Source organism: Stegodyphus dumicola, chromosome 3, assembly GCF_044657685.1.
Source record: "Stegodyphus dumicola isolate Sdum_Otavi_A_Nest chromosome 3, ASM4465768v1".
Classification (NCBI taxonomy): domain Eukaryota; kingdom Metazoa; phylum Arthropoda; class Arachnida; order Araneae; family Eresidae; genus Stegodyphus; species Stegodyphus dumicola.
In genome coordinates, this window is record NC_140770.1 from 69,690,638 (window position 1) to 69,709,981 (window position 19,344).

Sequence of the window (19,344 nt, forward strand, 5' to 3'; positions counted from 1 at the left end):
AAAAGTTACATGTGAAAACTACTATACATAGTGGTTCATATAGAAACATTAGAAACTCGGATTTTAACTTTACAAAGATTTATGAGTGTGAGAAGGTCTTCATAAATTTTGCACAATATGTATCAGGCAGTAGGAATTTATGATACTCTATAACATGTACAGAAATTATGCAAATTTTCAATTCAAATACCAGGATTTCATGAATATTTAACTCATTAGAAAACAGCATAAAAGATTAGAACAGTGTATGTTGAACAGAAAAATAACAGATACCAGGCTGTCAATGATGAAAATATCACTGAATGAATTTTGTATGTATTGGAATGCCTATATGGGCATCCAATACCTGTATTGTGAACCTGAAAATGCAAACATGTCTGCAAATTTAAGGTAAAAATATAGCATACTATGGTTTATCAGCACAGAGGGAATGGTGGTGCACATGATGCAATTTACTCAATATTTGCTTTAAATACTAGTTACAATTACTTTCAAATTTGCATTTTTGTAATACCCCACACTTTCAAATTTTAATTAACAATTATTCACATGTCCAAACATGCTTCAAACTGTTCTCTTGATCAGGTATTATTTCGTCTTGTTTAATTCTCAAAGAACGTTTAAAGGGAAGAAATGCACTTTATAAAGTTTCATATAAATTCACTCACTTGAGCAGAACTGTTTATTTAGGCATAGACAACAGTTTTACACATTAATAAAACTATTTTTTGACGGTTTTTTCCTCACCATAACCCACTTAAGATGTCATTCTAAAATACAAATACTCTCCCTTTGAAGAGCTTATTCACTGAGCACAACATGGCATATATTTGATATGATATCTAAATCTACATGAAGGAAGATAAAATATGCTTTTCCTTCTGTAAAAAATTCGGATTTCTTCCACAACTTTTACAAAATGTATTATTGCTTCTGCGTAGAGATTTCTTCTATTAACATCTTAAATGGTTTGAAAAAAATTTTTTTTTAATTTTCAAATCAGATTTTATTTTTTCGATAGTAGTGTTTTTAATGTACTAGACATCTTTAAATAAGAGTTAGTTCTACCACTGGAATACGAAAAGCCTGAATTAACATAAAATTTACATAATTAATAAAGAAAACAAAATCTTACCGAATCCTGAGCCAAATTTCCAACCAAAAATTTCAGTTTATGGCTATTTGTTGCCAATCTGTCACCAGTATCGATTCCAATTCTTCTACACACACTCTGAATAAAAATGAAAATAAAACTGAAAAAGATTGCTATTTACATTGCAAGCAAGCAAACAGAAGTAATACCTGATTTAGAAATACTTGATATTCCTGTGTATTTGAAACTTTTTCTAAAACTAAATTACAGGGGTTGTCTTATACACAGGTCTGCTAATTTTGCAAAAAACACAAGTAATTTTCCATTAGCCGTTCACAAGTGATTAAATCACTTAATATTGTACTTTTTATTTTATAATCCTTTCGCGACGATTTTTTTTTTTTTTTTTTTTTTTTTTTTTTTTTTACAACAGAACAATTTTGATAACATAAACTATGAGTAGGGCACACTAAAATGCTAAAAACTAAGATGTTATATTTTTAGAAAAATTTTAAACACTGATTTAGAACCGGGACATATATGTCCCATCAGTCCTGACCACTGGGACTTATGTGTCCCAGTAGTCTTCAATGAGTAATTCTGTAAAGAAAACCAATGATTTTCTAGTCATAAAAATTTAATTATGAATGCGGTTAATATTACGGTTTGAAACAATCAATGCACAATGCGACATTACACATCGTGCACATTATTTTAGTACATGATTCCTTCTTTTGTTGTGCACATTTACGGCACCGTCGTCGTGTTTTTGTTGTTACTGGCAGATGGTCACCAACATTGAGTAAGCTTCGTGATGTTTTGGATGGGCATCCAGTTCCTCTACGGCGTTGATACTGTGCATTGAGCTTTCCGGACGCCATCAAGGCTTCTGCAAGAGGTACAATGAAATCAAGAAGTGGGGTTTTTCGATGTTTGAGTTCGCGGTACGCAATCCATGAGTTGACCACTGCGCTCATCAATAGGCGAAAAAATACTTTTTTCCACCACTTGAAAGATTTTCGATCTAATTCATAGACATTTGCCATTTGATCTGCAAGGTCTACACCTCCCATGATTTTGTTGTAGAATTCGATTGCCACAGGGCACTCAAATTCTTCTTTGCTTCCATCTTTCCTGGTGCAATTTAGTTTTGTGTATTTAGCTTCGTGGCAATTACTTAGCATCATCACTTCCTTTGAATCAAGCTACCTTGCACACAATGTTCCATATTTAGTTACGAGAAACTCAGCCTCACCCCTTTTGCTTAGTTTTGTTGCAAAATTAGGCACATCTTTACGTGTCTTAATGCACGTACCAACAGCAGGAAATTTCAGGGTTTCCATCAGGTGCACGCTTGTAAAAAATCGGTCAAACGCAAGCATCACATCTTTACCTTGGATTGTCTCCGTTAGCTTTGATACTACCCATTCCCCGAGTGTGCCTTGAACTTCACCCGTTTCTTTTCCGGAATAAATGTTCATGTCATATACATATCCTGTTTTTGAATCACATCGCTGCCAAATTTTTATCCCTCTTTTCACAGGTTTCATCGGCATATATTGTTAGAGGAATGAACGTCCCTTGAATTTCGCTATTGATTCATCAATAGCTTGATATGAGCTTTCGCTTCGGCACTGTTTGAAGGTTTGTTTCAGGCACGAAACAACCTCGTCAATATAATATGTTTTACTTGCATTTTCTGGCTTTTTAGGTGCAGCAAAATATAGTTTCGACAGCAACGTTTTACATCTGTCTCTTGAAATAGCATTTTTTATTGCTACGTTTCCCAAAGAAGGATTAGATGACCAGTAATGAGAGAATTTCGGCACCCTTTTGTAAGACATGACAAGCATGCATCCAAGGACAAGCATAATTTCAGAGGGGTCTGTAGGGTGAATTGTTTGTCCTAACTTTTCGAGTCAGTGGTTTGTGCATTGAGAGATCCAAATCATAAGACTTTTTGGAAATATCTTGAGAAACATGTCCCATTTGGTAGCTGAACAAGTGTGCCTTGAACTTGTTCAGTTAAGTTGAATAACAAACTAGGCGATGACTCTGCTGGAATTGTCATTCGAAGTTGGAAAGTTGAATCTGCATGAAACCATAAGATTGGTTTGCACCCTCAAGCATTAGCTGATGGTATCTCATCAACTGATGAAAGTGATGCCATATAAGTATCACTCAAAGCATCGCTGTTCTTTGTATTTTAAGGAATGGTATCATGATCGATATCCATTTCACACTCGTCTGAATCGGAAGAGTACTGCAAATTGTGTGTTGGATCTTGAAAATTGGGATCGTCTATTTCATTATCCAAATCAATATCTTCGTCATCTGACTCTTCTAAAATTTTTTTGATTTCTTCATTAGTAAGTCCCCGGCGTCGAGTCATTTTAGATTGAATTAATATGTGCCTAAATTAAAAATAATAAGCAACTATTTCAAAAGTAACCGAAAAAAATAATATCTAGAGAAATGATCACATAGGACTGTTGGGACAATGTGTTCCCACTATCCAAGACGAGACAGGCACATATGTCTTGATAATAAAAAAGAAAGTAAAACTTTGCCATTTACCAGTTTATTAGGGGTAATCTGCTTCGTGAGTAACTTATCTGGCCTTAGATTTATGGATAAATCAAAATGTAATCGATTATATGTGGTATTTTCCAAAACTAAACTATTTACGTTCGTAGAGTATGGAATGAGCTGCTACAACACTTCAAAAACGAGGGAATTGCATTATGTACAGTAGTGCCATCTATGTTCTGTGAATGAAAATACCTTCAAAAATATTGGCAGGGCTGGTGGGAAAGTCTCCCATTACACAGAGAAGTATTTCTATCCCAAAAGCATTTTTTGAAATTTGCTTGGGACGTACGTGTCCCGTTAGGTGCGAAAGAGTTAAGTTTATAAAAAACAAATCAGTTTTAAATTAAATGAGTTACTTCTTTTATGAAAATGAGCTGTTTTATTTTCAAAGTTGTTTATATTGCTGGAGTGCTGCATCTTCACCAAAGCGAAATACCTGATGTTGGCGATATTCGTGCCCAGCTTTCTCCAATCTCGAGGTTGTTTTCCCACTGCGGAGAAATGATCAGCAACCATACTGTAGTCTGAATTTTTAGCAAATGCAATCATTAATAATTTGACAGCACAAGAATTTCTCATCTCTTTCCACTCATCTTTCAGACAAAAAATAAGACTAACACAGACTCCACAGGTCATATACAAGACAACAAATGAATGGAATAAATGTGCTAGCTTCAGACAGGATTACCAGAACTAAAGCAACCATCTTTGGCATCTGGAGTTTACTTGATACTGATTTGACTAGAAAATATATCACATGTTTTAGCTGCTTGGCAGCATTTTCACCCTAATGGCAACATGTTTAAATGTTACAGGACTTTTTATTTTTTAAATTTTGGCTCATACAGCGGTTTTGAATTTTGGGTAAATTTTTTAAATAAAAAATGCACTATCAGCGCATACACAGATCAGCTTAAATTTCGAAATATATGGTAGATATGGTAGAAAGTAAAGGTAAAATTATTTTAGGCTTTGTATTTGGTGATGTCACCGAGGCAACATTAGCAACAATTCCCATTTATTGCATTTTAAAAAAAAATTATGCGTATACCACAAATTCCTAGCACAGAATATTAAATTATACGCATTTTTTCCTGCATTTCATTTAAACTTATTTCCTCGAATTTCATCAGAAATATCATTCAATTAATTCAGTTCTCACTTAGCAGCAAGCCAAAAATGCATAAAAACTCAAAATATCTTCATTAAAAATTGAAAGATATAGAAAAACATAAAACACCAAATACAACGAAAAAAAAATTTTTTTTACAATTAAAATTAGAGTTTCTGCGCAAAAACAAGCAATTCAGCCAGCAGGCAAAAAGGAGATTTTTCTGTGCACAAAACTAAAAGTTTCCTTTTGGTCTCACTTGGCAAAAAGACACTGATGGTACAGAAAAACTGAATTCACTATTCTAAGTTTCAAATGTAAACAAATATGGCTCATATGGTAAAAAAAATTAGGCTTAGCTGCACTTAAACAACTTTTAAATTGTTGATACTTCTACAGCTATCGCATGCAGATTAACTAAAGGCATAAAAACCTTAATTGGAACATAAGAACAACATAATTCAATCACTTTTTATAACAAAAAAAGCACAATTTAATAAAAAATCTAAGCTCACATAGCCAGAAAACAGAGTGGCAATATATATATATATAATATGAATTGTTACGAAATGCCCGCCTGCAATGAGATAGCTTCCCCGCAAGGCGGGTTTAAAGTTGCCAGAAAATAGCACTGGAAGAAAGGGTTGCCATATTTGGCATGAAATCGCACATTCGGCAACAAAATTGGCATGCCATGGATGGATGGAGAACATTCTGGAACAAATTTTTACCAGTTTGGCTCAGAACATTCTCGAAAGCTATTAACCCTGCCTGTACATGAAGTAGAAGTTTATCATCACAGTATCGCGAATTAGAGCATTTCGAGTGTATGTAGTGTATCGTCGAGTTTCACCTTGAGTGTGTTGAGCTCCGAGAGCGATCGACCGAGTCGGGAGCTGTACTTTAGTGTTTTGCCATGAAGCTGTCTTCATTATTAACTGTAAATGTAATTTTGGAACTGTCCTGAGTGATACTGGCTAGATAAATTTTGTTTTGATTCTTCATATGCAAATATGGAACTATATGCAAAACAATAATATTGCTAATTGCTACATAGCTAAATAAGCATTACAATATGCATATTTTTAATGCTTATATTTACAAATCCTGGCAATATTTTCACTGCCTTTAAATGGGATCAAGGTTTTCATCTATATAAATGCCATTTCATGTATTATGTTACACATAAAGATCATTCAGCACTGGAATTGTTTATGCATAACAGTAATGAATTATGAACTCTATATGTAGTGTTGTAACAATGTCCTCCCTCTTTATTTTAGAAATCTAGGACACTTATAGGAAATTCTTTTAAACTCACTTTATATAAATGAGATTGAAATTTTAAGGAAATACTTGATCCCACTGCTGACATCAATTGTAACCCACCTTTCCTAGTCACTAATAAAGTGACTTAGAAAGGCCAGTTAGAATAATTACTTCAAATTGGATTGAGCAGTACTTCATTTCAAGCACATTACATCATATTATTCTACTACACCACTTACAATGCTGTAAAAATATAATTAACTGTGTATTCACTAAGTCCTTCTTGCAGCAGGGAATAGCAGCCATAGCTGTTTGTCCATTAACCATTTAATACATAACTGGCAATACCCAATACCTTTTTTGATGTTTCACAAAGAGCCAGCTTTCTTCCCAAATGATTTTGAGGTTCAAATGAGCTCAATAATAATCTCGAATTCCCGTCATTTCCATTAAATGAAACTGTTTAAGCCAGGACAGCATGGCACATACATGTTTGTCTTTGAATATATAGAGTATGATCGAATCAGAGAAACACTATTGAGATACAGTAAGTTTTTCTTTATTTTTTTTATTAGATGAATACACAGAAGTACCATTTATTCAGAAATGATGAATTATTCAGATTTTTGTATTAATCTTTAGTCCTAAGCTTTTCAATGGATTGAATAAAATATGTGGTCAAACATGTATCTCCTTTTTAAATACATCTAAATGAAAATACATTTCATATTGAAGGATTTTTTTACGTACATCTTTAGTTGCAAGAATTATCATTGAATGGGTCTTCTATACCATGCCTGTGTCATTTACACCATATATTTTTTATATGCCATCATGATTTCTAGGGTGCATTTCTCTCTTCCTTTGCTGATTATTTAAAAGCTTTTCACAGAATTTTTTGACAAGGCCAGAAAACCGTTTTTTACTGGAACTGCTCATTTCTTTGGAAGATGTTTTTCAGAATTCCCTTTGCGAATATGGGATAAATCTCCAAAATACTTTTTATGCTGAACATAATGTATCCTTTGTACTGGTCACCATTCTAAACTGAGCACAATGTTACCAAGTTTTCAAGCTTCTCAGTGCAGGAAATAAATATTTTTTAAATTATTCTTAATTAGTGAAAAAGCAGCATGTCTTTACACTTTTTTTCTTTAATTTACAGTTGCCAAAAGATGTTCACAACTTTACCCTACACTGTATGAAAATGGAAAATCAGTAAAATGCCCTAGAAATTCCGAACAGAGATTCTTAGGAATCTTATTCTACAACCTACCTGAGAATAAAAGTTTAGAATCCAACAATGATAACTTTCATTTATAACTAAATTACATGCATGAAAAATCTACATCAAAGCCCTTTAACACATAAATTGAAATTTTTTAAGTTCATAGAATTATATATAATCTTCTAAATGTTTGGAAAGAAAAAGCAATGTTTCAAACTATTCTACCTAGTCAATGTCAGTGCATTTTGTCCTCCTTTTTGATTTTCATTCAGATAAAATGTTTTTCCTGGTATCTGCTTAGAACTTCCTTTTTATGAGCTGCATTTTCTTCCTAAATATACTAGTATAACTGACAATATGCAACCAAAAATCATTACTACAACTATTCAAACTATAGGATCCATATACAGAATTGTTGTATAAATCAAAAGAATCAATATAACCTGGTAGTTAAACCAAAAAGTTTTATTTATAATTTACTTCCTGGCGCATTTAGTTCAGAAAGCAGAATATTTTCAAATAATGCAGTATCAGCATGCTCCATAGAGTTTAATATATACCCTCAAATAATACACTGTTTATTACCCAAAAATAATGAGGAAGTGAAAATCACAAAAGACCAGAAATTAATTTTTTCCCCTAATGAAATTTAATAAAAGCAATATTAACATTATCTGAACACAAATAATAATAATAATAATAATAATAATAATAATAATAATAATAATAATAATTTAACACTTGCTATAGAAACTATAAAATGATAAAGAAAGTCTGAATTGTATAAAGTTGTTTGATATTTGTAATAACTCACAAAATCTCCCAGAATTCACTAAAATACCACACTTGTCTAACCTTCCTTTCCTCCAAATTCTATCTTATGAAAATTAAGAAGTGGAAAACTACATAGTGCATAGTAATTTTGAGAAAAGAGTTCAAAGGAAGATTTGATACATAAAAACACATGTAAGAATGGAAAATTTTGAAAGTGTCTTCATATTTTTCAAAAAAATTATCATCATTTAAAAAAAGTATTATTCTATTATCATATAAATCACAAAGACTGTAAAAACTATTTCATGATATTTTATTTGTTTTTAATATTTCATTAAACTTTTTGGTAAGTTTTCCTTTATTTTGCATAATTATAGCCATCAAATTGAAAAGAATTTAGTTATTTTAAAAACTTACTCTTATTATAAAGAACTTTTTACGATTATTTGTAGATCAGATTAATATAACAGATTAACTAATATTATATTTTTTTAAAAAAAAAGTATTACAGTCAATAATTTAACACTTTTTTTAAACAATGCACTTTGAATGAGCCATCAAGTATTATCTTACACATTATTACAATAACTAAGAAGTTCTAAATTATATGCTGAAAACATTGAGGGGGAATATAAGGGAAAGAAATATGCAAATAAAAGGTAATCAGAGAATTTCACACTTTTCTTACCTTAACTAATAATCTAAAAAAATTATGCATGCAGATCATTATAATATATTTTTATAGCTATTACATTTCCAGATTAAATGAAATCATAAGAATTGCATAAAATTTTCAATGAAAAGCATACAGTTGAACACAAACTATTCTAGATATACTTCAGCACAGGGAGCTGAATTCCATATACTACACAAAAAATGAATTCTTCTTACCGCAATTAATCTCCTGAGTTTAGTGTCAAAGTCTGTAGAATTATCAATTACATCAATATATGGGTGTCCAATCCATGCCTGGAGATAAAAACCATTACAGTAAAATGCTTTAATATAAATATGTGAAACCTATAATGTATTCCACATAGAAAATTTATCATTAATTTATAAAAACATAATCATCTGATTTTAAAAATGGCTTTAAAAAACAAAGAGTTTAGGTTTCTATTTTTAATAAGTGCTGATGATTTCAGACCAGTAATAATTTACACTGTTATAGTTTTCATCAACTTTTATAAATAATACATATTGTAAAATATTTTATTAAATCAATGCATCTATCATACATACGACAAATACAAAACACTGCAACTATGAAAAATTTTGAAAGTGTCTTCATATTTTTCAAAAAAATTTATCATCATTTAAAAAAAGTATTACTCTATTATCATATAAATCACAAAGACTGTAAAAACTATTTCATGATATTTTATTTGTTTTTAATATTTCATTAAACTTTTTGGTAAGTTTTCCTTTATTTTGCATAATTATAGCCATCAAATTGAAAAGAATTTAGTTATTTTAAAAACTTACTCTTATTATAAAGAACTTTTTACGATTATTTGTAGATCAGATTAATATAACAGTTCGAGGTATACAAGTGGGATTTTTTACTTTCTTTTACATGAGGGCACTGTTAAAATTTAATCCAAAAAATTTTTAATTTTGCAAATTTAATTAAATAATTTAATGCAGCAAAAAATTTGTTTGCACATACACTTCAGAAATATGTTTTAGAGTTAAACAGAATTTTAAACATGCCTTTCCCCCCCAATTACCTAAGATTTATAATAAAATTAATGAAACCCAGAAAACGTCCCCAAATGAATTTAAATATTATGTCAAAGTGCAGTTTTGTCTTTAAAATGTTGTGCATGATTACTAAATAGAATATGTTTAATATATTCAATTCAGTAATCATGCATAAGAGTGTAAATATTAAATAGTATTAGATTGATGAAGTAAATATCAAATTTTTTGAACAGATATGAAAACTTAATATTTGCATATTTTCATGAAGAAAAACATATTAATAAAGAGCAAACATTTAGCCCAAATATGAAAGTACATGATAGTAGTGTACCATATGCTTATAATGGAAGGAAGAAGAGATCTTGCAATCCACTTTTAAAATAAAATAATAATAAAAATTTTAAAATAATAATAATTTTTAAAAAAACTAACACATTGGAAAAATGGGCAGAACCGTTCAAAAGGTGACAAAAAAAAATGGTGTCCAATATGTAACAGTTTGTAGATAATTACGAAAAAATTCATCTCTATTTGAAAATTTCAAAATATGTTGAAGTAATGCTTGACATTTAAAAACTTCTTTTTTACAATTAAGTTCTAAGAAAGAAGAATTTGCAGATGAAATATTAACATTTTAGACTATAAAATTTCTTTGCTTCCTGATTTCATCAACAGTAGAAATGATGAATTTTATATGATATGTAAAATTTCAAATAATAAGAAATTAACACCACACAGAAAATCTGAAATAAAAATTATTAAGTGTGACAAATATTACGAAAATCTCATGTGCAATGAGCCCTGTCTGAAGCTCTTAACAAAAAAGGAGAAAAAGCAGTGAGTGCCAATATACTGTATTTGCCATTTAATTGTTTACACTTATCCTTAATATAGCCTCCATAAGTGTTTTAACCTACTCTGTATCTTAAGAGTTAAATATTGTGTGGCATCTAAAGAGCTATGTTAACCCACCAAATCTCTTCCAGGTTCCTGATTTTCTTAAATTTTAATAAGTTATATGATGCACATATTTGGCTAAAAAATCAAAATCAAAGAATCATTTTGCAGAAGAATAGCACAAATGACAAAGGAATCATATTTAAACCCCACACACATTATGATACAATCTCTCAAGAAAAAGTTATGAAAGCCTGAGGATAACGGACTAATATATATGCTAATATACATGCAATTATATATATGCAAATAATTTTAAGATATTGAAATAAATGCATGATCAAAGAAAAACTTTAAATAAATTTTTAATAAACTTTGAATGAATTCAACATTTTTTCTCATTTATTTTATGGATGTTATTAAGTAAGCTAAAGTACTTACGATTGCTCTAAGTGGAAAGGACTAAAAGTCTGCACCAAGAAACTAAGCCTATTCTAAAATTGTAGCAAGCATTTTTACTTACAAAGTGAACATAAATACGTTTATGTGTGTTCTAATTGGAGAAGATCCTGCTATAAGAACTCATGAACAGATTCTATTTCTAGGAAAATATCCAACAACTTGAATTAAAATGAGGTAATAATGATTTATTATAAATAAAGGAATGGTGACAAAACAGACTAAGTCGCAAACTGCAGAAAAGACCCAAAGGCTTATTTTTATTTCCAGTGTCATATTTTTAAATTTCATACTCCGATTCTTAAACTCTCGAAATAAAATTTTTACTAACACTGCTGAAAAAATTTAAACAAATTAAGCATGAGATATACAGTGCAATTCAATTTTATATAACAATATACACTAACACAGCCACACAAAAAGAAAAAAAATTATAGTAAAACTACTGTTGTTAGTCACTAGCTATAACAAATACTGATTTTTCAACGAAGTGCACCTATTATCTTTGTTTCATTCAAAATTTCATTACAACCTGATTCAAATCTATACTAGAAGTTAAATTCTGGAAAATACTGACTTATCATTAATATAAAGCTTAATTTAAATGCTGGCAGACTTTGAACTTGTTGTACACTGCTCAAAAAAAAAAAAGGGGGGGGGACAGTGCTATATCTCTCGTTCTACTGGGTCGATTGTCGAAATTCAAACTGCGTTTTTCATGCCTCAAAAGCGCGACTTAGAATATATATTAGATTTATATATAGCACTATTCTAACATAGGTATTTTGACACAAAATCGGACTTTCTCTGAAATAACATACCAATTTTTTTTCCATATTTCGATTCTACGACTCAAATTATGCCAGAATGCCAAGTTTTGTAAAAATGGTATGAGTAGTTTTTAAAATATTAGCTCCTCAATGTTAATTGAATTTGGCAAAGATTTACTAATATCTCCTTTTATATTATATTAAACTTTTTTTATTTTCCTTTCACATTTCGAAATTTAGGTTCATTCCAAATAAAATTTACCCATTTTTTGTGTTTTATTTTTTAAATTTCTATTTTTAAATAATTTTTATAAATTTTTCGAAAAATATTTTGAATTATAACCTATAAAATTTTTACCATCATCTTAAAGTAGGTGTATTTCTAAGCATAGCTGCAAAAAAATTAGACTTTTTTATTCAAAATTTTCTAAAATATACACGAATTTACATATTTTCACGTTTTGAAATTTGGCATCTTTTTTTTTTTTTTTTTTTTTTTTTTTTTTTTTTTGAGCGATAATAATGCCAAATGTGGTTTATGGATTTTTGTTACAGTGAATTGCCACAGCTATTTTTAATCTTAAATTTCAAATAAAATTTTACAGAGAATTAATTATATGAAATTTTTTCCCTCAATGATGCGTAATAAATATTTATTTATACTATATGAAAAGCTTTTTTTTTAATTATAGATATTATTCAAATTTTTAACTATTTTCTTTAATTTCGCTCTTTCTTGCTTTTTTAAAAAAAAGTGTTTGTAAGAAGTAAATTTTTATCTTCGGCTATTTATCGTCTGCTACTTTACTTCGTTTAAATCGAATTGTCTAAAACTGAGAACTTTCGTTTGATGTTTATTTGAATTTTATGAAAATATTTTATGACATTAATTGCATAATTTATTTCTAAACAAGCTGTTGCTCATGAAGTGGCTGAAAGAGCGGCTGATACTATCATCCATATTTTTAAAGCACAGTATATTTGTATAGAAACGTAAGATTTAGAATAATTATTTTTATAAAAGTCAAACTATGATTAAACATACAACCCTCTAGACATACAACCGAATTAATGGAAGTTCAATGGTTATATAGAAATGATCTGCAGCTACTTAATGGCTGGATAAGTCAGCAGGTTCTGTCGACAAGTAAGAATAATTATATAAACGACACCCAACATTCTGGATTCAATTACCAACGAGGGTACGATGTTTATTAAATGAATTTAAGAAGTTTTTAAACATAAAAAATCGACTAATTTTTTTATCCTAAAATGTATTTTTCTGCGTAGCGTATTTTCATTACATCCTTAAAATTCTACGAGGGCCATCCAGGAAGTAGATTACGTTTCCGTCTGTGTCCGCTAGGGGCGGGGCTAGCACGGCCATCTTGGGGTCAGAGCGTTGCGCAGCTCAGTCTGCATCTAGCCGTGCTAGTGAGAGGTTCGTGCTGTGCTCCGTTCAGATACTGTGACGGTTTGAAATGTCTGTGTTAATTGAAAATCCCGCGAGCTGCGAGGTGCGCTCAGTAATAAGGTTTCTGACTGCAAAAAACTGTAAACCGATAGAAATCTATCGGCAGCTTCGTGAAGTGTATGGGGACAACATTATCACTGAAGGTGGAGTGCGCCAGTGGGTCATAAGATTTCAAAATGGCCGAACCAATGTTCACGACGAAGATCGAAGTGGGAGACCCAGCATAGTGACCGCCGAACTTCTCGAAAAAGTCGATGCTAAAGTCCGTGAAAATCGAAATTTCACAATAACGGAACTTTCTTTGAGTTTTCCACAAATTTCGCGAAGTTTGTTGCACGAAATCATCAGCAAAAAGCTTGGTTACCACAAGTTTTGTGCAAGATGGATTCCAAAAATCTTGACAGAGGACCACAAAAATCAGCGAATGGCTGCAGCGTTGAACTTTTTGGACGCTTACCATAAGGATGGTGACTCTTTACTCGATCGCATCGTTACTGGTGACGAAACATGGGTGAAACATGTGAACTGTGAAACGAAATTGCAATCAATGCAGTGGGGGCACACAAGTTCTCCCCAAAAACCCAAGAAATGCATGCAAACAATGTCGGCAAGGAAGATGATGGCGACTGTTTTTTGGGACAGAAAAGGTGTAATTTTGGTGGACTTCCTGGAAAGAGGCACTACAATAAACTCTCAAAGGTATTGCCAAACTCTCCAAAAACTCAGAAGAGCAATTCAAAACAAGCGCAGAGGAATGTTGAGCTCTAAGATCTTGTTGATTCACGACAACGCCCGGCCCCACACGGCAAATGTCACTCGTAAAGTTCTTGAATCTTTTAAGTGGGAGTTGTTTCCTCATCCGCCGTACAGTCCCGACCTGGCACCGAGCGACTTCCACCTATTCCCAGCAATGAAGAAGTGGCTGGCTATGCAGCGTTTTGATGACGACGCACAGCTGCAAGAAGAGGTAACGAAGTGGTTGAAGGCGCAGGCGGCCGAATTTTTCGACGAAGGAATTTCCAAGCTCGTACATCGCTACGATAAATGCCTTAATTTGTATGGTGACTATGTAGAAAAGTAGTATTTGAGTGTGGCTTTCATCTGTATATAATAAAATTTGTTTCCTATACTTTGTTTATTTTTTTATTCCAAAACGTAATCTACTTTCTGGATAGCCCTCGTAATTTAGAATGTAATTGTCAAGAACTGAATTCTAATCATCAGCAATATAATAAGTAATTATTATGGTTATTAATAAATCCTTCTTATAAAGTAATTGCAAATATTTCAAAAAACTTTGAATGCAAATATTTCTAATTTTATATTAATCAAGATTTCACAAGATATTATTTATTCACACTTCAATTCTTACCGTCAGCTCTAGTAGAAGTTACAAATCAATTATATTTAATTAAGGAATGACCATCTAAGTTTAGAAACAGTGTACAGTAACAGCAATTCAATTATTGATGCTGTATCTTTCATGTTACTCCCGATTAGCAAGCTACATGACTTTTAATGAGTATTCGGGTTTTGCTAGTAACTTCACGTGGAAATCGCGCTTAAACTAGGTTAGTTGGTTATTTGAACATAGAAAGAACATGGGAGCTATGTGGTTAAGATGCTTTCCTAGAGGACCTTTGTAAAGAGAACCTAGAAAACTATAAAAACAAATTATGCAGCCTGGGTTAGATTTCGCAACAAACAATTAGTATTTAACAATCAAATGCTAGACAACTGGTAAGGCTCCAATTAAATCTCCAATTTAATATTTTATTTGTAAATATTTAAAATATTGTTGTATTCTTAGACACAAAAAGCAGAATTTAAGTTTTGTGAACTCGTTAGTAAATTACCAAGCCGTAGTGCAAATGAATATTCAATTTCTTTCGCAATAATTGTATTCACTTAATATTCTTGGAATATGAGCGAAAGAAGGAATGTTCTCGGAAGATTAAAGAAGTGTTTAAATCCAGTGATATTAGGTTTGTCTTACAAGCTCAGATATCAAAACTATTCTGCAACTGCCCAAGTAGTTGACTTGTAAATGGATGTGAATTAAGCAGATGACTTTTAATCTTACAGTCAGAAAACGTATTCCAAATGTTTTGTATTGCATGATAATGCATCTTTTCATTATTCAATAACCAATCGGAGAACCGCTTGTGTTTCAAAAATAAGTATGTGTACTCAATCGTCCTGCATGTTCTTCAAATTCTTCTTGTGACTTTTTTCTTTCCCAAAAACTAAAGTTGCCTCTGAAAGGAAAGTTTTTTTACATTGAAGAGACAAAAGGAGTACGACATCTACTTTTAGAAACATGTCAAAAACAGATCTCTACAAGCCTTCTTTTCCATTACATATTGTGCATTCAGAAAAAACGTTGCATCAGCTTAACGTCTATAATTTATTTTTATTACACTCTGATTACTGATACAGTGAATATATACTAAACCTTTTACTTCAGCTTCAGTAATTCGGAATTCTTGACGGAATTGTTATCGGAACTAGAACTTAAAGTCAAATTGAATATTTCAATAATCCAATACATTCGAAGTCGAATTTTCAATATTTTATTTTCAGAAGGAGGGGAAATTTTTTTCAGTTTTTGTCCATTATCCTAAGTATATTTGCTTTGATTCTTTATTTTTTCCATAAAAGCGAAAATCTAATACATGGTATATGCATAGCTTCAAATTAAAATTTAATAATATACAGGGTGGTTGTAATTAAAGTTCCACTTTGAAATGGTCATAAAAGGAAAACTACTGGATCAAATGTTATCAAACTTGGTAACCGTGTAAAGGAGATTATGGGAATATATTTTTCATGAAGAAAAAAAAGTTCGAAACCTCACCACCAGGGGGCAAATGGTGCTGTATGCAATATTGTTAAACGAAATATGGGTCGGAATCTAACTTAACCTTTTGTTACATGGGTTTAATATGTTGTATACCCTTAAGAAACTTTGAAGTAAGCAGATTATCATTTAAAGGCATTAAAGTCGATAAAAGTCGAGTGCGCAATCCGTGTAAGAGAGAAATTCGTCCGTGAAAACCATGAATTAGCGATTAGAAAATGTGAGATCGCAAATCACTCGCACAAGTGCCTACAATCTGGATAAAAATTTCTTACAGATCACTAATTTGTAATTTTTGAAGCCTGAATTTATCCCTAAAACATGAAGATAATGATTCAAAACACTTTTAATCGATTTGGGCCAAAGAAATCCCTCACGTTATCTACCTAGTTCCATTGCATTCTCCTACTGCATTCCATTGCATAGCAGTCATTTCACACCATCTGGAGTGGAATGACAGCTAGTTTCATAACTGAACCATTTCTCTTTGAAGAGCAGTCGACAACTGGACAACTGTGATTGCAGCTTGCTCGTCAATGTTAAAATGTTTTGTGATACATGAACTGCAGTAATGTGGCATTTTAGATACTAGGATTTTTATCTAAAGCTGGGTTCCCCCCCCCACCTCACATGTGTCGAGTTACTTAGGCAACATTTCAGAAATGAACATCTTATAGGCCAACACTTCCCCTCTTCCCACCAGACCTCAACCTCTGTGACTTTTGGCTATGGGGTTATCTCAAAAGCACTGTTTATGGTGATAATCTAAACAATTTGGCAGAAATGAAAAATGTGATACACCGACATGTCTGTAACATTCCTCCTGATATGCTAAGAACTGCTGTTGAGAATGCAATAACAGGATTTAACTTGTTTTAGGAAAATGCTGGATGCTACATTGAACATGCTTTGCAACACGTTTGGAAATGATTAAACACATTTTACACTGATGTTTTCATGTCTTATTTCCTTTAACAATATTGCATACAGTGCCATTTTCCCCCTGGTGGTAAGTTTTTGAACTCTTTTTTTTCTTCCACACGATTCTCAAGTTTGATAACATTTGGTCTGGTAGCTTTCCTTTTATGACCATTTCAAAGTGGAACTTTAATTATAACCACCATGTAAATTAAACTTTAAAAGTTTGACAGTTTGGTTCAAGTCCTGGCTTTAAAAAATATATGTATATAAATATAAATTCTTATATTAATTCTCTTAGAAAGAATGTTTTAAGAAGCTAATTTTTCTCTCGCGTTATAGATTGTATAAAAAACATGATCTTTAATATGATTTAGATTGTTTCAGCCGATATAAGAATCAGGTCACTCAATGGTATAGAATAAACACTGCTGGACTGTTTTATTTCTTTGTCATTTAGCAAAAAATCTTATAATTAAAATATTTATCCTTTGGACTTAGCTCTATACTTTGTTTATAGTTAAAAATGTCTAGAAAATGAAAAGCTGTCTTTAACTGAAACGCTGTTGATGCAATTGATATTTTAAAAAAATTGACAAGAATGCAAAATTTATGAAAGTCTAACAATGGAAAAACCTTAATTTTGTGTGAGCACTGAAAATAACTGTAGAAGGAAAGAAGAAAATTAGGGAGAAAAGTAAGTAAAAATTTGAAGGGAAATTTGGCTGTCAGACATACCAAGATGTTTAAAACAGTTGTACACTTTTGAATATACTTTCAGGATACTTTAAAGAATTTAGGTGTTCAAAGAGAAAACACTTGGACGTGTACACCAGCAAATATCATCAATTCAGCTTGTGTTAATGGAAAAGACAAAAACGATATCATTGCAGATTAAAGTGAAGAGCGACTGGTTTTAGACTGGTAGTTCGGTCCGAGGTTAGAATCCCGTGAACAGGCTGGCTGCATGGGCGTTTTGGTGGTTTTTTCTATGTGTAACGTGTTTACGAACCAATTTCCCTTAGAAAGTCCTCCACGAAGGCATCCCTTCCCTTAGACAGATAGTCCTAGTGTGCTTTGCCATAATTAAATAAACCAAAACCTCTTGATGAAACCAACCTTTCCTTTCATCTCATACCTTCAAAATGTTTAGCCTCTAAAGATTGATAAAGGCTCTGACGACATACTTCGTGAAGAACTTTCTAAGGGAAACCATCTGTCATACACGGTACACATGAGAAAATCCACGAAAACGCCAATGCAACCAACCCATTTACTGGGATTTGAACCCTGGAGTGAACTACCAGTGTTCAGCGACTTTACCGCTCGGCCATTTGTGGACCTTTATGAAATGGAAGGCGATAACTTTATTTAAAATTATTGCCAGAAATACCAAGATATTTCGAAAAGTTGGATGCTTTTTAATATGCTTGCAGAATGCCTGAAGAAAAAGAGCAAGAATAAAGCAGAATGAAGAAAAACTGTTTAAAGTAGTGTATGCAAGTCATCCTAAGTTAAAATGTCGATTATACCTCTCTTATTTATACAGCTTTTCTGAACGGAACATTGAAAGGCGTGTTAAGTGTGCTTTACTGTATTTTCTCTTTTAATATATGCAGTTTTCAAATGCATCGTAGTCTGGGTTACAAAGTATTCTTCCGAAAGAAATGCAATTCAAATAAATAAAATATAAAATTCTGGAAAATTTATATTAATAAATATATTTAAAATGCTCACTTCAAATGAATAAATAGAAAATTTTCAAATAAGTATCTGAAGAGACAATGCAACACTAACTATTAAAATAAAAGTCTAAAAATTTTTAAATTACCTAAAATAGTAACTATGACTAAAAATATAGTATAAAGAAAACTATTTGGAAAAAAAAATAAATAAATAAATAAACGATGAGCCTTTGATTTAAACTATGCAGTTCGAATGAGTAAATAGAAATTTTTAAAACAGTTATTCGAAAGAAACTATGCAACGTAAACAATTAAAATGAAATTCGAAAAAGAAAAAAAAATTGCTTAAAATTAATAACAATTATAAATAAAAATATAATAAAAAGAATATTATTTGAAAGAAGAAATGATTAAGTCTTTTTTTCCTCTCATGCACTATGTAAAAATGGAAATGAAAATAGGTTGCCACATATTAAGAAGTTCGCCAAGTGAACTAATTTTGGCGCAAAC

At 31.4% G+C, this 19,344-nt stretch overlaps 1 protein-coding gene across 2 annotated transcripts in view; it reads right to left on the bottom strand.

The window, feature by feature from the left end:
- The window catches only part of Ttd14 (TRPL translocation defect 14), a 115,159-nt gene that overhangs the window by 30,682 nt on the left and 65,133 nt on the right, over positions 1-19,344 (bottom strand). For both annotated transcript variants that reach the window (XM_035370446.2, XM_035370447.2), the window contains 2 exons: positions 8,959-9,036; positions 1,136-1,231 (listed from right to left, as the gene is read on the bottom strand). In XM_035370446.2, coding sequence (XP_035226337.1) covers positions 1,136-1,231; positions 8,959-9,036 — 174 coding nt within the window. The remainder of the gene's footprint in view (positions 1-1,135; positions 1,232-8,958; positions 9,037-19,344) is intronic.